The sequence below is a fragment of the Lynx canadensis genome, chromosome A2 (assembly GCF_007474595.2).
Source record: "Lynx canadensis isolate LIC74 chromosome A2, mLynCan4.pri.v2, whole genome shotgun sequence".
NCBI classification, from domain to species: domain Eukaryota; kingdom Metazoa; phylum Chordata; class Mammalia; order Carnivora; family Felidae; genus Lynx; species Lynx canadensis.
In genome coordinates this window covers 18763936-18782450 of record NC_044304.2, presented here as the reverse complement: position 1 = coordinate 18782450, position 18515 = coordinate 18763936, and the positions used below count along the sequence as shown (strand labels likewise).

At 48.8% G+C, this 18515-nt stretch overlaps 1 protein-coding gene across 1 annotated transcript; it reads left to right on the top strand.

Moving 5' to 3' along the window:
• Nucleotides 1-4547: 4547 nt before the first annotated feature.
• On the top strand, nt 4548-18029 carry MON1A (MON1 homolog A, secretory trafficking associated). The gene is made up of 6 exons (XM_030306809.1): nt 4548-4804; nt 13546-13685; nt 14979-15464; nt 16016-16781; nt 17491-17638; nt 17738-18029. The coding sequence occupies exons 2-6, from the start codon at nt 13559-13561 to the stop codon at nt 17876-17878; spliced, it is 1668 nt and encodes a 555-aa protein (XP_030162669.1). The 5' UTR covers nt 4548-4804; nt 13546-13558; the 3' UTR covers nt 17879-18029.
• The last annotated feature ends 486 nt before the right edge of the window (nt 18030-18515 follow it).

Here is an 18515-nt window from a genome sequence, read left to right as displayed (position 1 = left end):
TCAGGGTCAAAGGTCAGGGTTAGAGCTACAGATCTGGGAGGTATCAGCATATTGTTGGTGTTGGTGTCTGAAGCCATAGGCTTGAATGAAATGACCAAGGGAATGAGGGAGGGAGTGTAGACAGAACAGAGTTCCAGCCCTGAGCCCTGGGGCACACCAACACAGGTTACAAGGAAGAGGAGGAACTGCTACACGGAACTGTGGGTACTTTGACTTTACCTTCCAAACTGGACCATTGTTGGTGGGTCTCTCTCTTATCAGGTAGTACTTTATTCTCTGGAGAGGTAAGCCATATTAAGGCTAATTATTCCTGCCTTCTACCCAATTTCATTGGGTAATAATAATTGCCACTCTTTATCAAACTATAGGGCTGGCACTTTATTATCTCACTTAGTTTTCACAATAACCAGATGAGAAAACCGCTTTTATAGGTAAGGAAACCAAAGACCTGTTAAAGTAAGGACAGTAATTGCCACAGCTGGAAAGTAGAGGGTGGGGCGATTCCAACCCCAGTCTTATTCCAAGGTTTTTGCTCCTGACTATTTTCCCCTTTTCCTTAACGTGATTATTGAGGGTTTTCAGAGAAAGCATCTGGAATTTTCTTTTTTTAAACTTACAAGGGCTCATTGTATTAGTAAGGTTTTTGCCCCCGCCCCCCCCCACCCTAATAACAGGAAGTATGAGCTATTTAGAAGAGCTGATCTGAGCAGCATCCTCACCTGGAATGGGGAATACAAGGCCTAGTCAGGGAGGTGTGCCCACTTTCAAGCCCCTAAATGCTCACAAGGGAGGACCCAGCAAAGAGAAAGACCATGTCCTATATGTTGTTCCTTGTTGCCTTGGTCTCATTTGGGGCCATGGCTCCTGGCATGGAAAGTAGGGTTTGATCAAATGTTAAAATGAGAGACAGGAACCAGGAGAGACACAGATGATACAAGACCACAGATGAAATTTTCCAGCAGAGCAAAAAAACCATCTGCCTTACCAGGACCTGCAAAGTAATAAAGGCAGGAGGGAAAACTTCAGACTTTCCAGGAAGGGACTGAGTGTTCTCATTATTAGCTCAGAGTATTTCACATTAGATATCTTGTACTTGTAGGAGGGGGAAAGTGCTGAAAGGGTCATTAAGGGATTTTCCCCTAGTCACACAAGTAAGATAGCAACAGGGCAGGGAACAGATCCCAGCCTCCGGGCACAATTAGGCATTTTCACTTTAGCAGCACCTCAAGTTCTGAAATGTCCCCTAAAACTATGAAAGAAAAGAGATCTGGGGAAGAACAAGAGGTTTTATTTTACCATTGCTCCAGTCCCCACTAGTCCTTGCTGCTACTGTTATGGAGAAGACATGCTGAGTCCATGAAAATCATGCACCCAGACAAAATAGAAAGCTGAGGTTTAGAGGAGCCCCAGACCTAGAGGGTGACAGAAGGTGCAGGGTAGTGTGTGGTTTATGGCAACGCCCAAGGTTTGAAGCATTGTCCTGCAGGGCAGCAGAGCCATCGTGGGACTGGCATTTGTTATTATTCCAAAAGACTAAGATTTATTTCTTGGTAATTCTATAAGCAAAAAGGTGACATATTGGAAAGGATTGTCCCAATATTCAAATATAAGTAAGTGGATTAAAAAAGAGTTTGGAATGATAACCTTAAAATGTTTTACTAAGTAGCCACAATGGTTTGCTCTGTGAGTGTCCTAGGCACAAGGCTTAGCCAGAATCACATGGATGTAATCACTTGCTTGGCTAAGTAGATGCAATACAGTTGACCCCTGAACAGCCTAGGGGTTGGGGCACCAATTCCACTCCCACCCCCTACCTGTGGAGTTGAAAATCCACGTAAAACTTTGGACTCCCCCAAAACTTAACTACTTAATGGTGAGGACCATGAGAGGTCAGTCACTTTTTACTGTGATAAGCAATTTACCAGAGACTAACTGCTCACAAGGAGATGATTAGCATCGCATGGGGTTTTAAGTGGATACTAGCAACACAAGCTCACCACAAAAGCAGCAGGAGTTGGCTAACTAATTATCACAGTAGAACAGTATGTTCTATAGTAAATTGTATGCAGTTAAGATTTAATACTACATCTTTATTCTTGTTTACATTTCTGACTGCAAATGGCACCACGTACATACAGTCTGTAAGTATTTGTGTGGGGGGGAGTTAATAAATTTTGACTTTTTATAATTTGTATATTTTTTATGGTAATAAATGGCAAGATGGATTAGTATGTATATATATTTTATGCATTCATGACATACCTAACTTCTTAATTTTTTTATACTTCTAGGCCACATGGTTCATTTGCAAGTTTTTTCGAATTGTCACAAATCCCCCCAAAATTTTCCAATATACTTATTGAAAAATGTCTGCATATAAATGGATTTGCATATAATAAAACACCTGTTGTTCAAGGGTCAGCTGTACTTCCTAATGACAGTGGTGCTGTCTGGTGGAGCTGATGTTCTTGAAAGCAAAAGTGAGACTCTAGAAAAAACCCTGAGGTCACCCTACAGACTATTGAAGAGACTGGGTAGGTATGTTAGGAAACTTTAAATCTGTCTTCTATGAAGATCAATTCTATGGAGGACAGTTTCTAGTTAATGGGATATAGCCAGGATACTTCTGCACCAATGAGAGAATATGACATCTTCTTGGCTTTAACTCTCTTTCTTTAAATTAAATAAAAAAAATTTTCAAGTAGACTCTACACACAACGTGGGGCTTGAACTCACAACCCTGAGATCAAGAGTCGCATGTTCTACCAGCTGAGGCAGCAAGGCGCCCCATGGCTTGAACTCTTACAAGTTCACACAATTTGTTCTCACAACTCATCACAACTAATGTGATGGGATTCATGACAGCCAAACTGTATAAATGATATTTATTCTAAGTGAGGGAGCCTGAACTCCTGAGGTAGTGAGGACTGAAAATACTGAGTGACCAGTGATGACCTGGAGAGATTCCTCTTTCCTCTTCCACTCTCCTTTCCAGGGGGAATAGATAGTGAAGGAATTGGACATTTTCTCACATTTTCTTAACCTAAAAGGGAGGAGAAGTCTTCCCTTAAATTATATGCGAGGGTCTCAGCCCTGTGCAAAGCCATCTCCAGTAAAAGGCTACAGCTTTGTCACCATTTCAGTCATAGACCACTGTTGTGGAGGTAGGCTCCAGGTGACAGCCATCTGAGACCACAAGAGAAGCTCAGGGGCAGAGCTTTCCCAATTCCAGTGTAGGGCTGAGATGGAGACAGGATACTGCATTGGGGTGCTCCAAGCAGCAGAGAGAATCAAAGGAGTGACTTCAGACTTTTTCCTTCATCCTAAAACTATTGGGGAAATTAACCAGAAAAGCTATAAAGTGATTTCTCTTCAGAGAAAACATGAGCAGTATTTTTGTTAATCTCTGATTTTACTTCCTTAAACTGATCTTTAAGAATAAAATTGTTTTGGGGTGCCTGGCTGGCTCAGTCGGTTGAGCCTCCAACTTCAGCTCCTCATGACCTCACAGTTTGTGGTTTCGAGCCCCACATTGAGCTCTGTGCTGACAGCTCAGAGCCTGGAGCCTGCTTCAGATTGTGTCTCCCTCTTTCTCTGCTCCTCCCCCATTCATGCTCTGTTTCTGTCTCTCAAAAATAAATTTAAAGAAGTTAAAAAAAAAAAAAAAGAATAAAATTGTTTGGGGGGGGCACCTGGGTGCCTCAGTCGGTTAAGCAACTGACTCTTGACGTCGGCTCAGGTCATGATCTCACGGTTCCTGATTTCAAGGTGTGGAGCCTGCTTGGGATTCTGCCTCCCTCTCTCTCTGCCCCTCCCCAGCTTGCTCTCTCAAAATAAATAAAAATAAACTTAAAAAAAAAATTGTTTGGAAAAGCTTTATGTTTTCCTGTCGTTTGTATTGTTTTGTGTCTAGGACATTACAAATGCCCATAGCAATCGTTCCTTGCCCTGGCACATCACCTGGGAAGCTTTTAAAAAGATACCAATGCCTGAGTCCCATCCCAGTTCAATTAAATCGAATTCTCTGGGAGTAATCAAAATCTCTAAGCATTAGTGATTTTTTAAATTTCCCCAGGTCATTCTATGTGCAAAGCTGAGAACTGTTTTAGAGCCTCATACTGATAATATTAAAACGTGGCTAAAAGGACGTCTTCAGCAACAATTGGTATGCCTACATCCTTTGCAACCAGCGTAGCTAGAGTCACTAATAACATTTATCCAGTTCCCAAACTTGCACTGCCCTTCCACAATCAATAGAGGAAACAATCCCAAAGTGTCTTACTCTGCCTTGAAATAAACCTCTAGATGGCCAGGGCGGACGGGCCAGGGAGTCTGGGCCTACGGTCCACCCTGGCCTTTGGGCTCCAAGGAGGCATTTGGGCCAGGCCCGACGCTGGAGAAGGTGGTTCCGGATGAGACAAATCCTGCTCCGGGTGACGCCCCGCCCTCGACTTTTCCGGGACCGGGCGCCTAGCCCCGCCTCAGAGTGCCGCAGGCAGCGGTGAGCGCCGACTACATTTCCCACAATGCACCCCGGGGCGGGTAGGGCCAGAGGCAGAGCGGCTGGAGTCAGGCCTCCGCCAAGAGAGGCCGGAGAGGGCTGTCTTCCTGGGTCGGCTGCTGGGCGAGGGGCGGTGGGAGGAGCAGTGGCCTACGCTGTGGCCATGTCTGCGTCCGCAGGGGTCCGAGGGTCTGACCTGCGCCCTCCGGCCGGACTCGGCCGGACACCCGTGCCCTCCTGGGGGTCCGGCAGAGAGCAGTGACCGGCAGTCTCTGTGCGTCCTGGGCCCCCCCGGAGAAACAGGTGAGTACGACTGCCAACCCACGTGGCCAGGGGGTACCGAGAAACTGGAGAGCTGTCATCCTTGGAGCCAGGGGCTTGAAGACTGGGGGCCCCTGCCACCTACGCTTCACTTGCGATAGGAGGATTTAGTCTCTTTGGGGTGCCTTAGCCGGTTGTCCCCCAGCTGAAGAATACAAAAGGTGAAGACCAGAACCCTTCCTTTGGCTGGGAGAGCAAAGTCCTGTAGGAGGCAGTGGCCTGGTAGGACCCGCCTCTCAAGGCACACATATTCCACTCCCCCCTTCCCCCTCCCCCGGGCAGAATCCTTTCAAAGATCTGCAGAGGTGACTGTGGGGTGAGCGGGCAACTCCTGGAAGTGTCCTGGGGCTTTGGACTTTGCTCTCAAGGGTGCCCTGGCTCAGATAACCTGTCTGCCTGTACTGGGTGAGCCACCGTTTCTGGGTTCCAGTTTGCTGGGGGAGGGTGAGCAGCCTTTGTCAGAGAGGGGAGTGGCCACCAGCAGTGACAAGTACCAGGCGATGCTCACGGAGTCGGCATCCTGCTGAACCAGCTACAGCATAGCCTCACCAGGGCCCTGTCTGCCAGAGACCTGTGCATTCTGGCACCACCCTCCCAGATAGCCCACTCCAAAAGGGTCAGGGCAGGATGGAGCACTATCCAAGCAGGAAGAGGGAGCAACAGTGGTAGGAGTCAGTAGGGAGGGGCTCTTAAAGGTTCTGCCTGCTCCAGGGTGGGCACCTGAGGGAGGGAAGCACACAAGAAGGGCTGATTGAGACAACCTGTTTGGAGACATTGCTTGTAGGCACAGCAGAGCACATCTAGGGAAAGTAGCATGCCCTGGGGGCTTCTAGAGAGGCTGCCTGAGAAGGGACCCTGAGGGCACATATGGGACTGGTTCCAAGAGACCTCTCTCGCTTAACTGCTTCAGGCCCAGCCTCCCAGGAGCTTCTGTCATGAAGGTTTATGGCTCCAGTGGGGGCTAGGGTGGGGTTTGCTGCCTAGTTTCCAGAGTAAGTGTCTAGAGAACTGTTTGCTTCATCAGGACTTCTGGCTGGATCCCCCGATTGGCCTTGGAGATGTTGAGATGCTACATGATGTCAGGTAGCTGGAGAACTATTGTGAAGGAAGCGTCCACTAGCCCCAGCCAGCTGACCCTGCCCTCATTCCATATAGTTACCATGCTGAGTACCACTCAGCCATACTGGGTTCAGTCACCTAAGTCCACAAGGGATCAGTGGGTAGTGGGCCCCCAGGACCTTGGGTAAGTTGCCGTAGATCATGTTTGGGTCTTTGACCAGAGGTACAAGGCCACAGAGCAGGGGCATGTGGCAGACCAAGGATTCAACTTGGGAGAAACTTCCAGGAGCAGCAGAGAACCAATGGTCTGTTCCTGCAATGTCAGGCCCAACGAATAGCCAGTAAGCCTGGAGGAACCCCCAGCCCAAGGCACACAGACATCTCTTTGGCTGGACATCACAGGTGGGTCATTTCAGGCCAGAAGCTACCTGGCTTCATGAGGTCATAATCATGTTTGCTCAGGGTGAGCCAACTTTCAAAGGACTGATTTACATGGCAGAGACCACTTTTTGTGTGTAAGTGCAGCTACATATGGTTTGAATGCTAAGTAAAAATAATCATGATATATTAATGGCAGTAGCCATTAAGTGTGCAAGTGCTTACTGTGTGCCAGGGTAAACAAATTACATGAACATCTCATTTAATCCTTCCACAACCCAGTGAATTGGTATTATCATTATCCCCACTTTATAGATGAGAAAACTAAGACTTATGGAACCAAACCAGGTCCATCCAAGTCCCTCTGATTCTAGGACCATTGTTCTTGAACACTTGACTACTACCAAAAACAAGTCTTCTCCACAGGCAGGGGTCTCCAGAGACTGCATTATAACTGGATATTCTTTGAGGATCTTTCACCTTTTCCCTTCCAAAGTTATTTATCTGGCAAATGTTGATTAAACTCCTCCTGCATATGGAGCTGACATACTGAAACTTGAAATGCTTCATAGAAAAATGAAGCAGGGCAAGACAGGGAAGATCAGGGATATTGTAGGAAGGCCTCTCTGATAGGTAACACTTGAGCAGCAACCGGAAGGAAGTGAGAGAGTAGGTCATGTCAATATCTAGCCCCATCAGTGGAATAGGTGAATGAGGGACAAAGTGAAAAGCAGAGAGATGTGGTCTGTGCAGAAAGTTCAGCAAGGGCAAAATTCTAAAATGCAGAAGTACTTAGGATTCACATTTATATTATCCTAAAGGAAAGCCATGAGGTCAGTGTGGCTGGGCTGAAGTGAAGGGAGCAGGGGAAAGGGAAGGAGATCAAGTCAAAGAAATAAAAGGAAGGGGTAGAGTGGGGCTTTGTGTGCTGTTCTGAGGAAATTGGCTGTCTCACTGAATGAGTGAGAACCATTATAGAGTTTTGAGCAGGGGAATTACACGGCCTGACTTCCTTTTTCAAGAGGATCTCTTTGAGTCCTGTGGGAGGGATATATTGCGCAAGGACAAAGGTAGATGTGGGGAGACCGGTTAAAAGGCTGGTGCATCACTCCCCTAGAGAGGTAATGGTGGCCTGGACCAATGTGGTAGTGGTGGTGGTGGTGGTGATGAGCAGTGGTCAGATTCTGGATATGGGCTTTTCCCATTTAACATTAGTAATCTGTTCCACAAAAGTTGGACGTTATCTGGAATCACTAACTATCTGTTTCCCATTATTTCATATATCTTTTTATTATCTATCTATTTATTTATTTATTTAATTTTGAGAGAGAGACAACATGAGTGGGGAAGGGGCAAAGAAAGGGAGAGAGAGAATTCTGCCAGCACAGACCCTGACATGGGGCTCAAACACACGAAACCATGAGATCATGCATGACCTGAGCTGAAACAAAGAGTCGGACATTAACTGACTAAGCCACCCAGGTGCCCCTGTTTCCACTATTTAAAATTTTTTTAAATGTTTTTATTTTTGAGAGAGAGAGAGTGTGTGAGCAGGGGGAGGGGCAGAGAGAGAGAGGGAGACACAGAATCTGAAGCCGGCTCCAGGCTCCGAGTTGTCAGCACAGAGCCTGACGCAGGGCCCAAACCCACAAACCATGAGATCATGATCTAAGCTGAAGTCGGACACCCAACCAACTGAGCCACCCAGGCGCCTCCCCCCACCATTATTTTAAATGGGAAAAAGTATAATGCTTCCCTCATCGACCACAAACCCCCAATTTTCTAAAATGGTACTAAAACACAGGAAAATATATACCTAATACATGCCCAGTAGGTTATAGTGTTAGGATACAAAATGCTGAAAAACATACCCTCCTGACCACCAGAGTTTGCTGCTTTGATGCAGTATCATGGCCTCTTTCAGTACCTTCAACAGCCATGATGCAAGTAAGCCCGTTTTGTTGCCACTTAGTGAGTGATGTTCTATCCAACTTGGAATGTAATTTGAGGACTTAAATGTACATCACTTGTTTAAAATATAGATCAAGTTTTGATGAAGTAAATAGCATTTTTCTATATAAACATAGGCCAAAACAATACAAGTTTGTTGTATTAGTTATTTATTGCAGTGTAACAAATTACTCCAAAACTTAGCAGCTTAAAACAACAATAAATATTTATTATCTCATGCAGTTCCTTTGGTATTTGGGAGAAATCTGGGAGCAGTTTAGCTGGATGGTCCAGGCTCAGTTTCTCTTGTGAGGTTGAAGTCATCTGAAGGCTTGACAGGGGCTAGAAGATTACTCACATGACTGGCACATTTGGTACTGGCTATTTGCATGTCTCAAAGTTTGCTGAGGTTCTCTCTGTAGACAGCTGCTCGAGTGTCCTCACAACGTGGCTGATGGCTCCAACTAGGGTGATCCAAGACAGCAAGGCAGAAGCCACAGTATCTTTTATGACCTAGCCTCAGAAATCACATGTTGTCATTTTCACGTTATCCTATTGGTTACATAACTGCTCAGTGTGGGAGGGGAGTACACAAAGGTATATACACTGTAAGTTGAGGATCATTGGGGACTGGCTTGAAGGCTGGCTACCACAGTTGGGTATTAAAAACCAAGAGGAATTCTATAGGGAAAATATTAACTAGAGAGACATTTTGCTGGGTATTCAGAAGTACAGGTGACAGGATTTGCTAGTGGTTCGATATATGGGGTGTGAGGAAAAGAGATGACTCCAAGATTTGCTGAAAATCATTGTCTTTCACTGAGATGGAGAAAACTCTGGGAGGAATACGTTTTTAAGAGAACAATCAGGAACTCAGTTTTGGACATATAACTTTGAGATACTGTAAGACATGAAGTAGACAGTTAAATGTGTGTGACTCTAGAAGTCAGAAGAGACATTGGGGCTAGAAATAAAAATTGGAATCACAATGTATCACTAATCACTAATGTATCAATGGAGTTGAGACTGGGGGCACCTGGGTGGCTTAGTCGGTTAAGCATCCAACTCTTGATATTGGCTCAAGTCGTAATCTCACAGTCATGAGTTTGAGCCCCACATTGGGCTCTGCACTGGTAGTGTGGAGCCTGCTTGGGATTCTCACTCTCTCTGTCTCTCTGTCTCTCTGCATCTTCTCCCCTCTAAAAATAAACATTAAAAAATTAAAAACAAAAACAAAAACATGAGACTGAATGAGATCACCAGTGGTTTGAATGAAGACAGAAAAGAGATCCAAGGGCTGAAATCTGGGTCCTCTAACTGTAAGAGGAACTGCATAAAGGACTTAGCAGGCATGGTCTATGAGGTAGGAGGAGAACCAAGAAAGGAGAGTGGTGTACCAGAAGCCAAGAAGAAAAGTGTTTTAAGAGAGGAAATCACCAAGTGTGTATCCATTACTGCTACTGAGTGAGGTGAGGATCCTGAGGTCAACTAGCAACCTTGATGAGAGCAGTGTTGCTGGAATGATGGAGGCGCAAGTCTAGTTGGAGTGGCTTCAAGAATGAATGGGAAAGGGGGCGCCTGGGTGGCGCAGTCAGTTAAGCGTCCGACTTCAGCCAGGTCACGATCTCGCGGCCCATGAGTTCGAGCCCCGCGTCAGGCTCTGGCTGATGGCTCAGAGCCTGGAGCCTGTTTCCGATTCTGTGTCTCCCTCTCTCTCTGCCCCTCCCCCGTTCATGCTCTGTCTCTCTCTGTCCCAAAAATAAAATCAACGTTGAAAAAAAAAAAAAAATGAATGGGAAAGGGGCACCTTGCTGGCTCAGTCAGTAGAGCATGCATCTCTTGATTTTGGAGTTGTGAGTTCGAGCTCTACATTGGGTGTAGAGCTTACCTAAAAATAAAATCTTAAAAAAAACCCAAGTGAGTGAAGTGGAGAGGCTGCGGCAGATGTATTTCTTGATTACCAGATACCCGTGAGCTCCCCACACTTCCCAGTCCCTCTGGCCATGTGACTACTTCTGGCCAATCTGGGCTTTGAAGTATTTAAGAGCTGGTACATGACCTTCCAGCCCTGTCTTCTGCTGCCCAGTGATGTGGAAAAGGCATGTATTCCAGATGGCAGAGCTATGGGATGCTAGTAACCTGGATTCCTGAATCACTGCTTGGAAGGGAGCTGAATTACTACCAGATCCAAGGTAAATTTTGTGTAAGCAAAAAATAAGCCTTTATGTGTGAAGCCTCTACCATTTTGACATTCATTTGTTACACAGCATAGCCTAGCCTACTAATTATATTCCAAGTATTATTTACTGTTTTGAGGTCTGTTTTATAAAGGGCAGCAAAAAAATGGGGTGGAACCTAGAGGGGAATGTAGAGTTAAGGGGGTGGGGGGTTGTTTTAACTCTTTAATTGAAATAAAACAAACATGAAGTTCACAAATCATAAGTACAGCTCAGTGAATTATAACGAGTGAACACACCCAAAGTAAGGTGGTGTTTTTTTTAATTTTTTTTTTTTTAACATTTATTCATCTTTGAGAGAGAGAGAGACAGAGCGTGAGTGGGGGAGGAGCCGAGAGAGAGGGAGACACAGAATCCAAAGCAGGCTCCAGGCTCTGAACTGTCAGCACAGAGCCCGATGTGGGACTCAAACTCACTGACTGTGAGTTCAGGACCCGAGCCGAAGTCAGACGCTTAACCGACTGAGCCACCCAGGTGCCCCGGAAGGTGTTTTGAAAATGGAGGAAGCATCAGCATATTGGTGCTGGATGGGGGAGATGGGGAAACCAATGATCTGGGAGAGAGAGGGACAGCTGCTGAAGCCATGTGCTTGTGCTTGTGCTTGTGCGGGTGAAAGGGACTGCAGTGGGGGCGTTTGCTCCCAGTGGAGCAAGGACAGCTCATCTTCAGTGAGAAGAAGGAAAGCAGAGCCTGGCAGGTGAGCGAGGTGGTGGTGGGAATCTTGGAAGTTCTCTTTTGCTGACTTCTGTTTCCTCGGTGAGATCATGGATCATACTGAGTGAGCATGGGAGAAGGAAGTGATGGAAGTTTGAGAAGAGAGGTGTGAACTTATTGACTAAGGGAGCAGGAAAGTGAGTCTCCATAGAAATATAGTAATTTGAAGCAATGGTTCTAGACCTACTTCCCGGAAAGAAACACATAGCAATCCAGGTCTCCGTCCAGGGAGCCACGTCCAGAAGCCTTGGCCACAACCCTGGGACTGTCAGTAGCAGCTTTCTCTCTGCCTGGACACAGACTCATCTCTCTGGAGTCACTCCATCTTCACATAGCAGTGCAGACCCCACTCTCACTTTCAGGTTAGCTTGTGAAATAATGCTCTATGAGGTTCTCATGTGGCCTGTGTCTTCCTGCTGAAGACCTAGGCATGCCCTAGTTACTGTAGCACCCACTGCCCCAGCCTCTATGGTGTTACAGTGCTTGTTTTGGCCTGTCTGGGATTACTCCTCTTGGTCTTGGTCTCTGTCTCTGAGCGGACCTTTCTGAACAACCTAGCTGTTGAGGGCAAGTAGCCTTTTAGTTACTCTGGCCCTCTGTCAGACAAGGTGGCCCATGCCTTGGTCCTCTGGGCTCTGACTCATGCTAGGATCCATCACTCTTGACTGTCCTAATGGATGGGATTAGTGGCCTAGAAAATCCCCAGAGGTCGATGTTCTCCCAGATGATCTTTTTTTGGTCCTACTCTAAGTGGGGTGACGCTATTGGCCAATGGTGCCCAACCTTCACTTATTCTGTGATGGTCCAGGTTCAGTGCACGAGTGGCTACCAGGCTTCCCTGTCTGTTTTGCCCGTTGAACTTCTGCAAAAGATGCATTTGAAAAAGGATTCCATAGCTTAGAACAAAGATGACCAAAAAAACAAAAACAAAAAAACAAAAAAAAGAGCTTGAAAGTCAGTTCTTTTGGGTGCATACAGGAGCTGCCTGGTAGGAGCTCTGGTGGGATGAGGATAAGGAGTCTGAGAGGGTGTTCTTGGACATGGACAACCTGGGACCACACAAATGAGAGTGATGGGGATGCTCTCTCTTTGAGGTCACTCTTCATGAACATTTTTGAGCACCTACTTCATGCTAGGCTCGGGGAAGAGTCATTTGCCCAAGGTTGCGGAGCTACTGAGAAACAAGGCCTCAGTTATTTCCTATGACTCTGTCCTAGAAGGGCAGGGACAGGGTCTACTTTGCTCACACTAACACCAGTCCCTCCCAGGCCCCTGGCCTGCCTGCATGACCTCTTCATGAGTCTCTGACTAGTCTTTGCAGTCCTTCTCGCCTGTCTACCCAGATTTCTCTTCATGAAAGGATCAGTGCCTCAATGGAACCCCTCCCCTATGAATGTATTTTGCTTGCCAAATGAAGGCTCCTTCAGCCTGCCATTCAGGGGCCCTTAGGGGTGACTCCAGGTGAGCCATCCAACTTTGTTATCCTTGCCATCCACTCATCGCCACCTCCACCTGGCTCTGAGGCTGCAGAAGGACTGGGAGATGAAACTGAGTCTGTCCTGGCATTCAGATGGGCACTGAGAACTGTTATGTCTATAGTTGTACAGCTGTATAGTTGTAAGGCAAGCCCTGGTGCCAAATTCAGAAAGTACAAAAGTGTACTCAGAAAAAAGCAAGCCTGAAGACAAGCTTGTTTGCTCTTTCTTTGCAAATGCCTAAGTATTCAGAAAGAACTATTGGTCAATTCAGTTTTGAATGAGGAAGTGTTTGTGGTAGGATGTGCAGTGAAAGATACCAGGATACAGAATTGTTTCAATTGCCAGCTCCCAAAGCTTCCACCCTGTTGTGACATTGGGCAGGCATTTACTCTTTCAGCCTCAGTCCCTTTATCTGTAGAGCCAGCCTGAGACAGGAGCACCTGCCACAGAGTGTAGTGATCAGGCTTAGATAACTGTGTCCACTTATACTTCCTAGCACACTACCTTGGTGCTCAGTAAGTGTTAGCTGCTGTTATCAGTTTGTTTAAAAAAAAAAAAATCCATTTTATGTGCATTCAAAAAAAAAACTGGAAAGAAATACACCAAAATGTGAACAGTGAAAGATCCTGAATGGTGGGGAAATGGTGACATTTCTTTCTTTATCCTTTTTTATTTTCCAAGTTTTCTACAATGAATAGGTACAATGAATTTTTCCTTTTCTACTTAGAAAAAGAACAACATACTTCATTTTTTACAGGGGAATACTCAGAACCCATTTCCCAGAGTTTTGAGCTAGCTGGGTCCTGGTGCTTTCCTGTACTAACTAACCACTGTTACTGTACTAGCAGTGACCCCTGCCAACAGCACCTCCCTCCTTACCCTCGATGATGTCTTTGTTTGCCCACAGGAGAGTCCAAGGGATGGCTGCTGACATGCAGAGGAAGAGGAGCAGCGAATGCCCCGATGGCACCCTGGCTCCTTCTGATGGGCAGAGTATGGAGAGAGCTGAGAGCCCCACACCAGGACTGGCTCAGGGAATGGAGCCAGGTACGGGCAGGGTGTGCAGCTCCAGGCAGCTGACAGCGAGAGCAGCCTCCAGGGCAACTGGGATTCCCACCAAGTCTTTCACTCCCACTCATTCATGCACTCATTCAGTCACTCGTGGGCTACTTGTTAGGTGCTGGGGATACCGCAGGAAACGGGCTCGGTCTGTGTCCAGCCTTCCTCTCCACTTCATGTTGGGCTACTCACCCCTGTGCTGTCTGGCTGCCAGCATGGGTTCTCCTCCCGTTCCCTGGGTCTACATTGCGCCTTCCTGACTCCTTTTCCCTCCCTCAGCTCTCAGCTTAAATGTCACCTCTGCACGAGTTAGGCCTGCCTGCTCTGACCATGCTCTGTACAGGACAGTAGTTATTTTGTAATTTTATTTGTTTATGTATATATTGCCCATCTCTTGTCCACAAAATTGTGAGCTCTTTGAGCACAGAGTGGTTGTATCCCAAATGCCTAGTACGGTACCAAACTCATCATAGAGACTCAAAATACATCTGTTGAATTATTCTGTAAAAAAAAAAAAAAAAAAAAAAAAAAATCAGTAGAGAAAGACTGACATGGCCCCTGCCTTAGGGGAGCCATAGGCTAGTGGGGTCATTACAGTGGAGTGGGTTAGGAACTATGGCCTGAACTGGGTCAGGGAGACTTCTCACAGGGATAGAGAGTCACTGAACAAAGGTATTCCAGGCACAGGACAAGGTGCTCGGCACACAGCAGTGAACAACCACCTTGCTGCCCCTCAGGAGGAACCCCACTGTAGTTGGGGAGGAGGATAATAACTGACAAGTGGCACAAGAGAAATCAAAGAGAGAGATATGATAGAGTGCCCAGGCTCAGAGGTCAGGTGAAGAGGTAACTTATGTCTTTGCTGAGAGCTGAAGTGTGACAAGGAGCTGGCCATGCGAGGAGGTGGGAGTGCATTCCAGGCAGAGGGAACAGTAGGTACAGAGGCCCTGAGGTAGGTGAGGGCATGTTGAGAGTGTCCAAAGAGCAGGTGGATGAAGGTCAGTGTGACTGGAATGGGTAAGGGCTGTGAGATGAGATTGAGAGAAGCAAGTAGAAGCAAGTCATTCCCGCAGCCATGAGGGGTTTGGGTTTTATTCCCAGTGTGATGGGAGGAAACTGGTGGGCTGTAAGCCGCAGGGAGGCATAACTTGTAGTAGGCAGTAGCAGGAGGGAACAGTGGCTTGTCTCTGCAGTAAAGCTAGAGTGCCATATTACGCATCTTGCTGGTAAGGTGGTCTGCCAGTGGCTATTGCTCTAAGCACCAGTGCTTTTGGCTGGCAGGTGCTGGGCAGGAGGGTGCCATGTTCGTCCATGCCCGTTCCTATGAGGACCTGACTGAATCGGAGGATGGGGCAGCTTCTGGGGACAGCCCCAAGGAGGGTGTTGGGGGTCCTCCACCACTGCCTGCAGACATGCGACAGATCAGCCAGGACTTCAGCGAGCTGAGCACCCAACTGACGGGTGTGGCCCGAGACCTGCAGGAGGAGATGCTGCCAGGAAGCTCTGAGGACTGGCCAGAGCCTTCAGGGGCAGCTGGGCGGCCAGCCACAGAACCCCCCAGGGAGGGCACAGGCGAGGGGGATGAGGAGGAGGCTGCTGAGGCATGGCGACTGCACCAGAAGCACGTCTTTGTGCTGAGCGAGGCGGGGAAGCCTGTGTACTCCCGCTATGGGTCAGAGGAGGCACTTTCCAGCACCATGGGTGTCATGGTGGCCCTGGTGTCCTTCCTGGAGGCAGACAAGAACGCCATTCGTTCTATCCACGCAGGTGAGCCACCTGAAAAGGGGGGCAGGGAGGGCTTCCCTGACCAGGGTTAATTCATAGTCCCTGAGGGACTAGAGGGCTGGGATGTGCTGTGTGACCAAGGGCAGCCCCTCCACCTCACTGGGCTTCAATATTGTCATCTGAACACAGATAGCAACAATGACTGCCTTACGGGGTATTGTGAGGGCCAAAGGTGGCTCTGACATGGGCTTTGCCCTTGGAGAGAACTAGAAGTCCCAGGCCCTGAGCCCCACCCAGCTCTTGACATTTAACACAAGAATGTTTTTTTTCAATTGCTCACTGCATTTTGGCTGGTGCCACTCTGTGAAGCAAGTGGCAGGGACAGCCTGGAATCCTCAGGGAAAGGGAACCGTGGGCTGCTGTTTTTATCTTCATCATCCTTAAGCCCCTACTGTGTGCAGAGATCTGAGGGAGGGTGGAGAGGATGTAGAAAGCGACAAGCTGTGTAGGAAGCTGGGGCTCCGAGGGAGCTGGGCAAGGCCAATCCCGGAGGGCTCCCCGGAGAAGCTGACATCCCCTCCCTCCACCTTCAGATGGCTACAAGGTAGTATTCGTGCGCCGGAGCCCACTGGTGTTGGTGGCAGTGGCGCGCACGCGGCAATCGGCGCAGGAACTGGCGCAGGAGCTGCTCTACATCTACTACCAGATCCTGAGCCTTCTTACCGGTGCCCAGCTGAGCCACATCTTCCAGCAGAAGCAGAACTACGACCTGCGGCGCCTGCTCTCGGGCTCGGAGCGCATCACCGACAACCTGCTGCAGCTCATGGCGCGAGACCCCAGCTTCCTCATGGGGGCAGCGCGCTGCTTGCCCCTGGCTGCGGCCGTGCGCGACGCGGTGAGTGCCAGCCTGCAGCAGGCGCGAGCGCGCAGCCTTGTCTTCTCCATCCTGCTGGCACGCAACCAGCTGGTGGCGCTCGTGCGCCGCAAGGACCAATTCCTGCACCCTATCGACCTGCACCTGCTCTTCAATCTCATAAGTTCCTCTTCATCCTTCCGTGAGGGAGAAGCCTGGACGCCTGTGTGCCTACCCAAATTTAATGCAGCCGGCTTCTTCCATGCACACATCTCTTACCTGGAGCCTGACACCGACCTCTGCTTGTTGCTCGTCTCCACCGACCGGGAGGACTTCTTTGCAGTCTCTGACTGCCGCCGCCGCTTTCAGGAGCGCCTGCGGAAGCGTGGAGCCCACCTGGCGCTGCGAGAGGCACTGCGCACGCCCTACTACAGTGTTGCCCAAGTGGGCATCCCGGACCTGCGCCACTTCCTCTATAAATCAAAGAGCTCGGGACTCTTCACCAGGTGAGGGAGGACCTTGGGAGCACAACTTGAGGGAGACAGGGGCGAGGGAGGGGAGGCGGTTGGCCCTCAGCCCTGATGCAGTCCTGGAGCTGATGACCCGTCTGTGAATGGACTGACATGTTGGGTCTGTTTTACTCTGACATCAGGGACCCAGACTCCCTATCACTCCACCCCCTATGGGCATGTACCTCTCTACTTTGTTACCCACAAAGCCTTGAAATGCCCAGTACACCCAGGGAAGGAAGCTGGAACAGAGTTTCTCCTGGATCTCCTGCCCTGGAGCAGGTCTGCCTTAGGGGTCATTTTGGTCCCATCTAGGATGCAGAATTCCTCCTCCAACAGAGGGGCTGTGGCCAGATGTGGCATCTTCTATCCTCCCATTACCCCTTCTTGGGTTCCCAGATCACTTTTCCTCCACTTCAGACCTGTCACTTTGTTTCGGACACCTAAACTCAGATTGGCCTCTCCAAGGGAAGTCACCAAAGATGCCATGAACTTGGGGGAGGGGGGAAGAACAGGGCTCCATTCTGGGTGGGCCCAGCCCTGTCCTGGGGAGTCTTCTGTGGTAGGGAGGCCATGCCCTGTCCTGGGAAAACATTTGGAGGGTAAGACACATGTCAGAGTCTCCCTGGCTAGGAAGAGTTGTTTTTAGATCTCCAGAGAAGGCAATGAAAGTTATTTCTTTGCCAACCCACTCCCCCATCTCCAGCCCTGAGATTGAGGCCCCGTACACCAGTGAAGAGGAGCAGGAGCGGCTGCTGGGCCTCTACCAATACCTGCACAGCCGGGCCCACAATGCCTCCCGCCCACTCAAGACCATCTACTACACGGGCCCCAATGAGAACCTCCTGGCCTGGGTAAGGCAGCCCTGGGATGGGCTCAGCTTCATCGGGATCCCGGGCAGGGGCCACACGAGATGTCTAACCTCGATGACTACCCTGTGCCCCCTCCTCCAGGTGACAGGTGCCTTTGAGCTCTACATGTGCTACAGCCCCCTGGGGACCAAGGCATCTGCTGTCAGTGCCATCCATAAGCTGATGCGCTGGATCCGCAAAGAAGAAGATCGCCTCTTCATCCTCACACCCCTCACCTACTGATGGGAATGTGTGTGGGTTCAGCCCTCTTAGGCACCCTGGGCAACAGAAGCTATGGGAGCCTCCACATGGGCTGGCCTCTCTTGCCCAGGCAGCAAGCAGGCAGGGACTGTGGGTTGGTGCGTGCATTAAAGTACTCTGGAGAAGACACTCATTGGGCCTTGTCACTGGTCCCTTCACTCATGCATTCTCACTCCTACAGATACTGGATCCTCCTCCTTAGTCCTTACCTGTGTTTCCCCATGTCCTGGAGCACAAGCACTCAGAATCGAACCTTGGGCTGGGTCTCTTCATTCAGCTAAAGTCTTGCCATACATAAAATGTTCTCTAGCATTCCACTGGCCTTGCTCCCCACAGCCCCACCCCAATACTCAGTCTGAGTCCCTGGTGCCTCCTAGAAGGGCACAGCCCCTCTCTCTCACTCCTAGGAGGGGCCCCCAGCTTTGTGCCCCAAAGGACCACTCATATACCCTGGGAGCTGTGGCTCTGCTTAAAGGGCTGCTGTAGCTCAGCAGTGACAAGGCTGAGTAAGAGAAGGACAGCCAACTAGGGAGAGTCTGAGGCTTGGTACAGGTGGGTAAGATCCCTTGGTGAGGTGGTCTGGTTTTCAGCACAGAAAAATTCAGAGACCAGCCTCAGT

Bases quoted from the DNA above. Each gene is read 5' to 3' on its own strand.
- MON1A (XM_030306809.1), top strand. From the start codon at position 13,559: ATGGCTGCTGACATGCAGAGGAAGAGGAGCAGCGAATGCCCCGATGGC. The intron at 13,686-14,978 runs GTACGGGCAGGG...TTTGGCTGGCAG, and splicing joins GGCTCAGGGAATGGAGCCAG to GTGCTGGGCAGGAGGGTGCC. The intron at 17,639-17,737 runs GTAAGGCAGCCC...CCCCTCCTCCAG, and splicing joins ATGAGAACCTCCTGGCCTGG to GTGACAGGTGCCTTTGAGCT.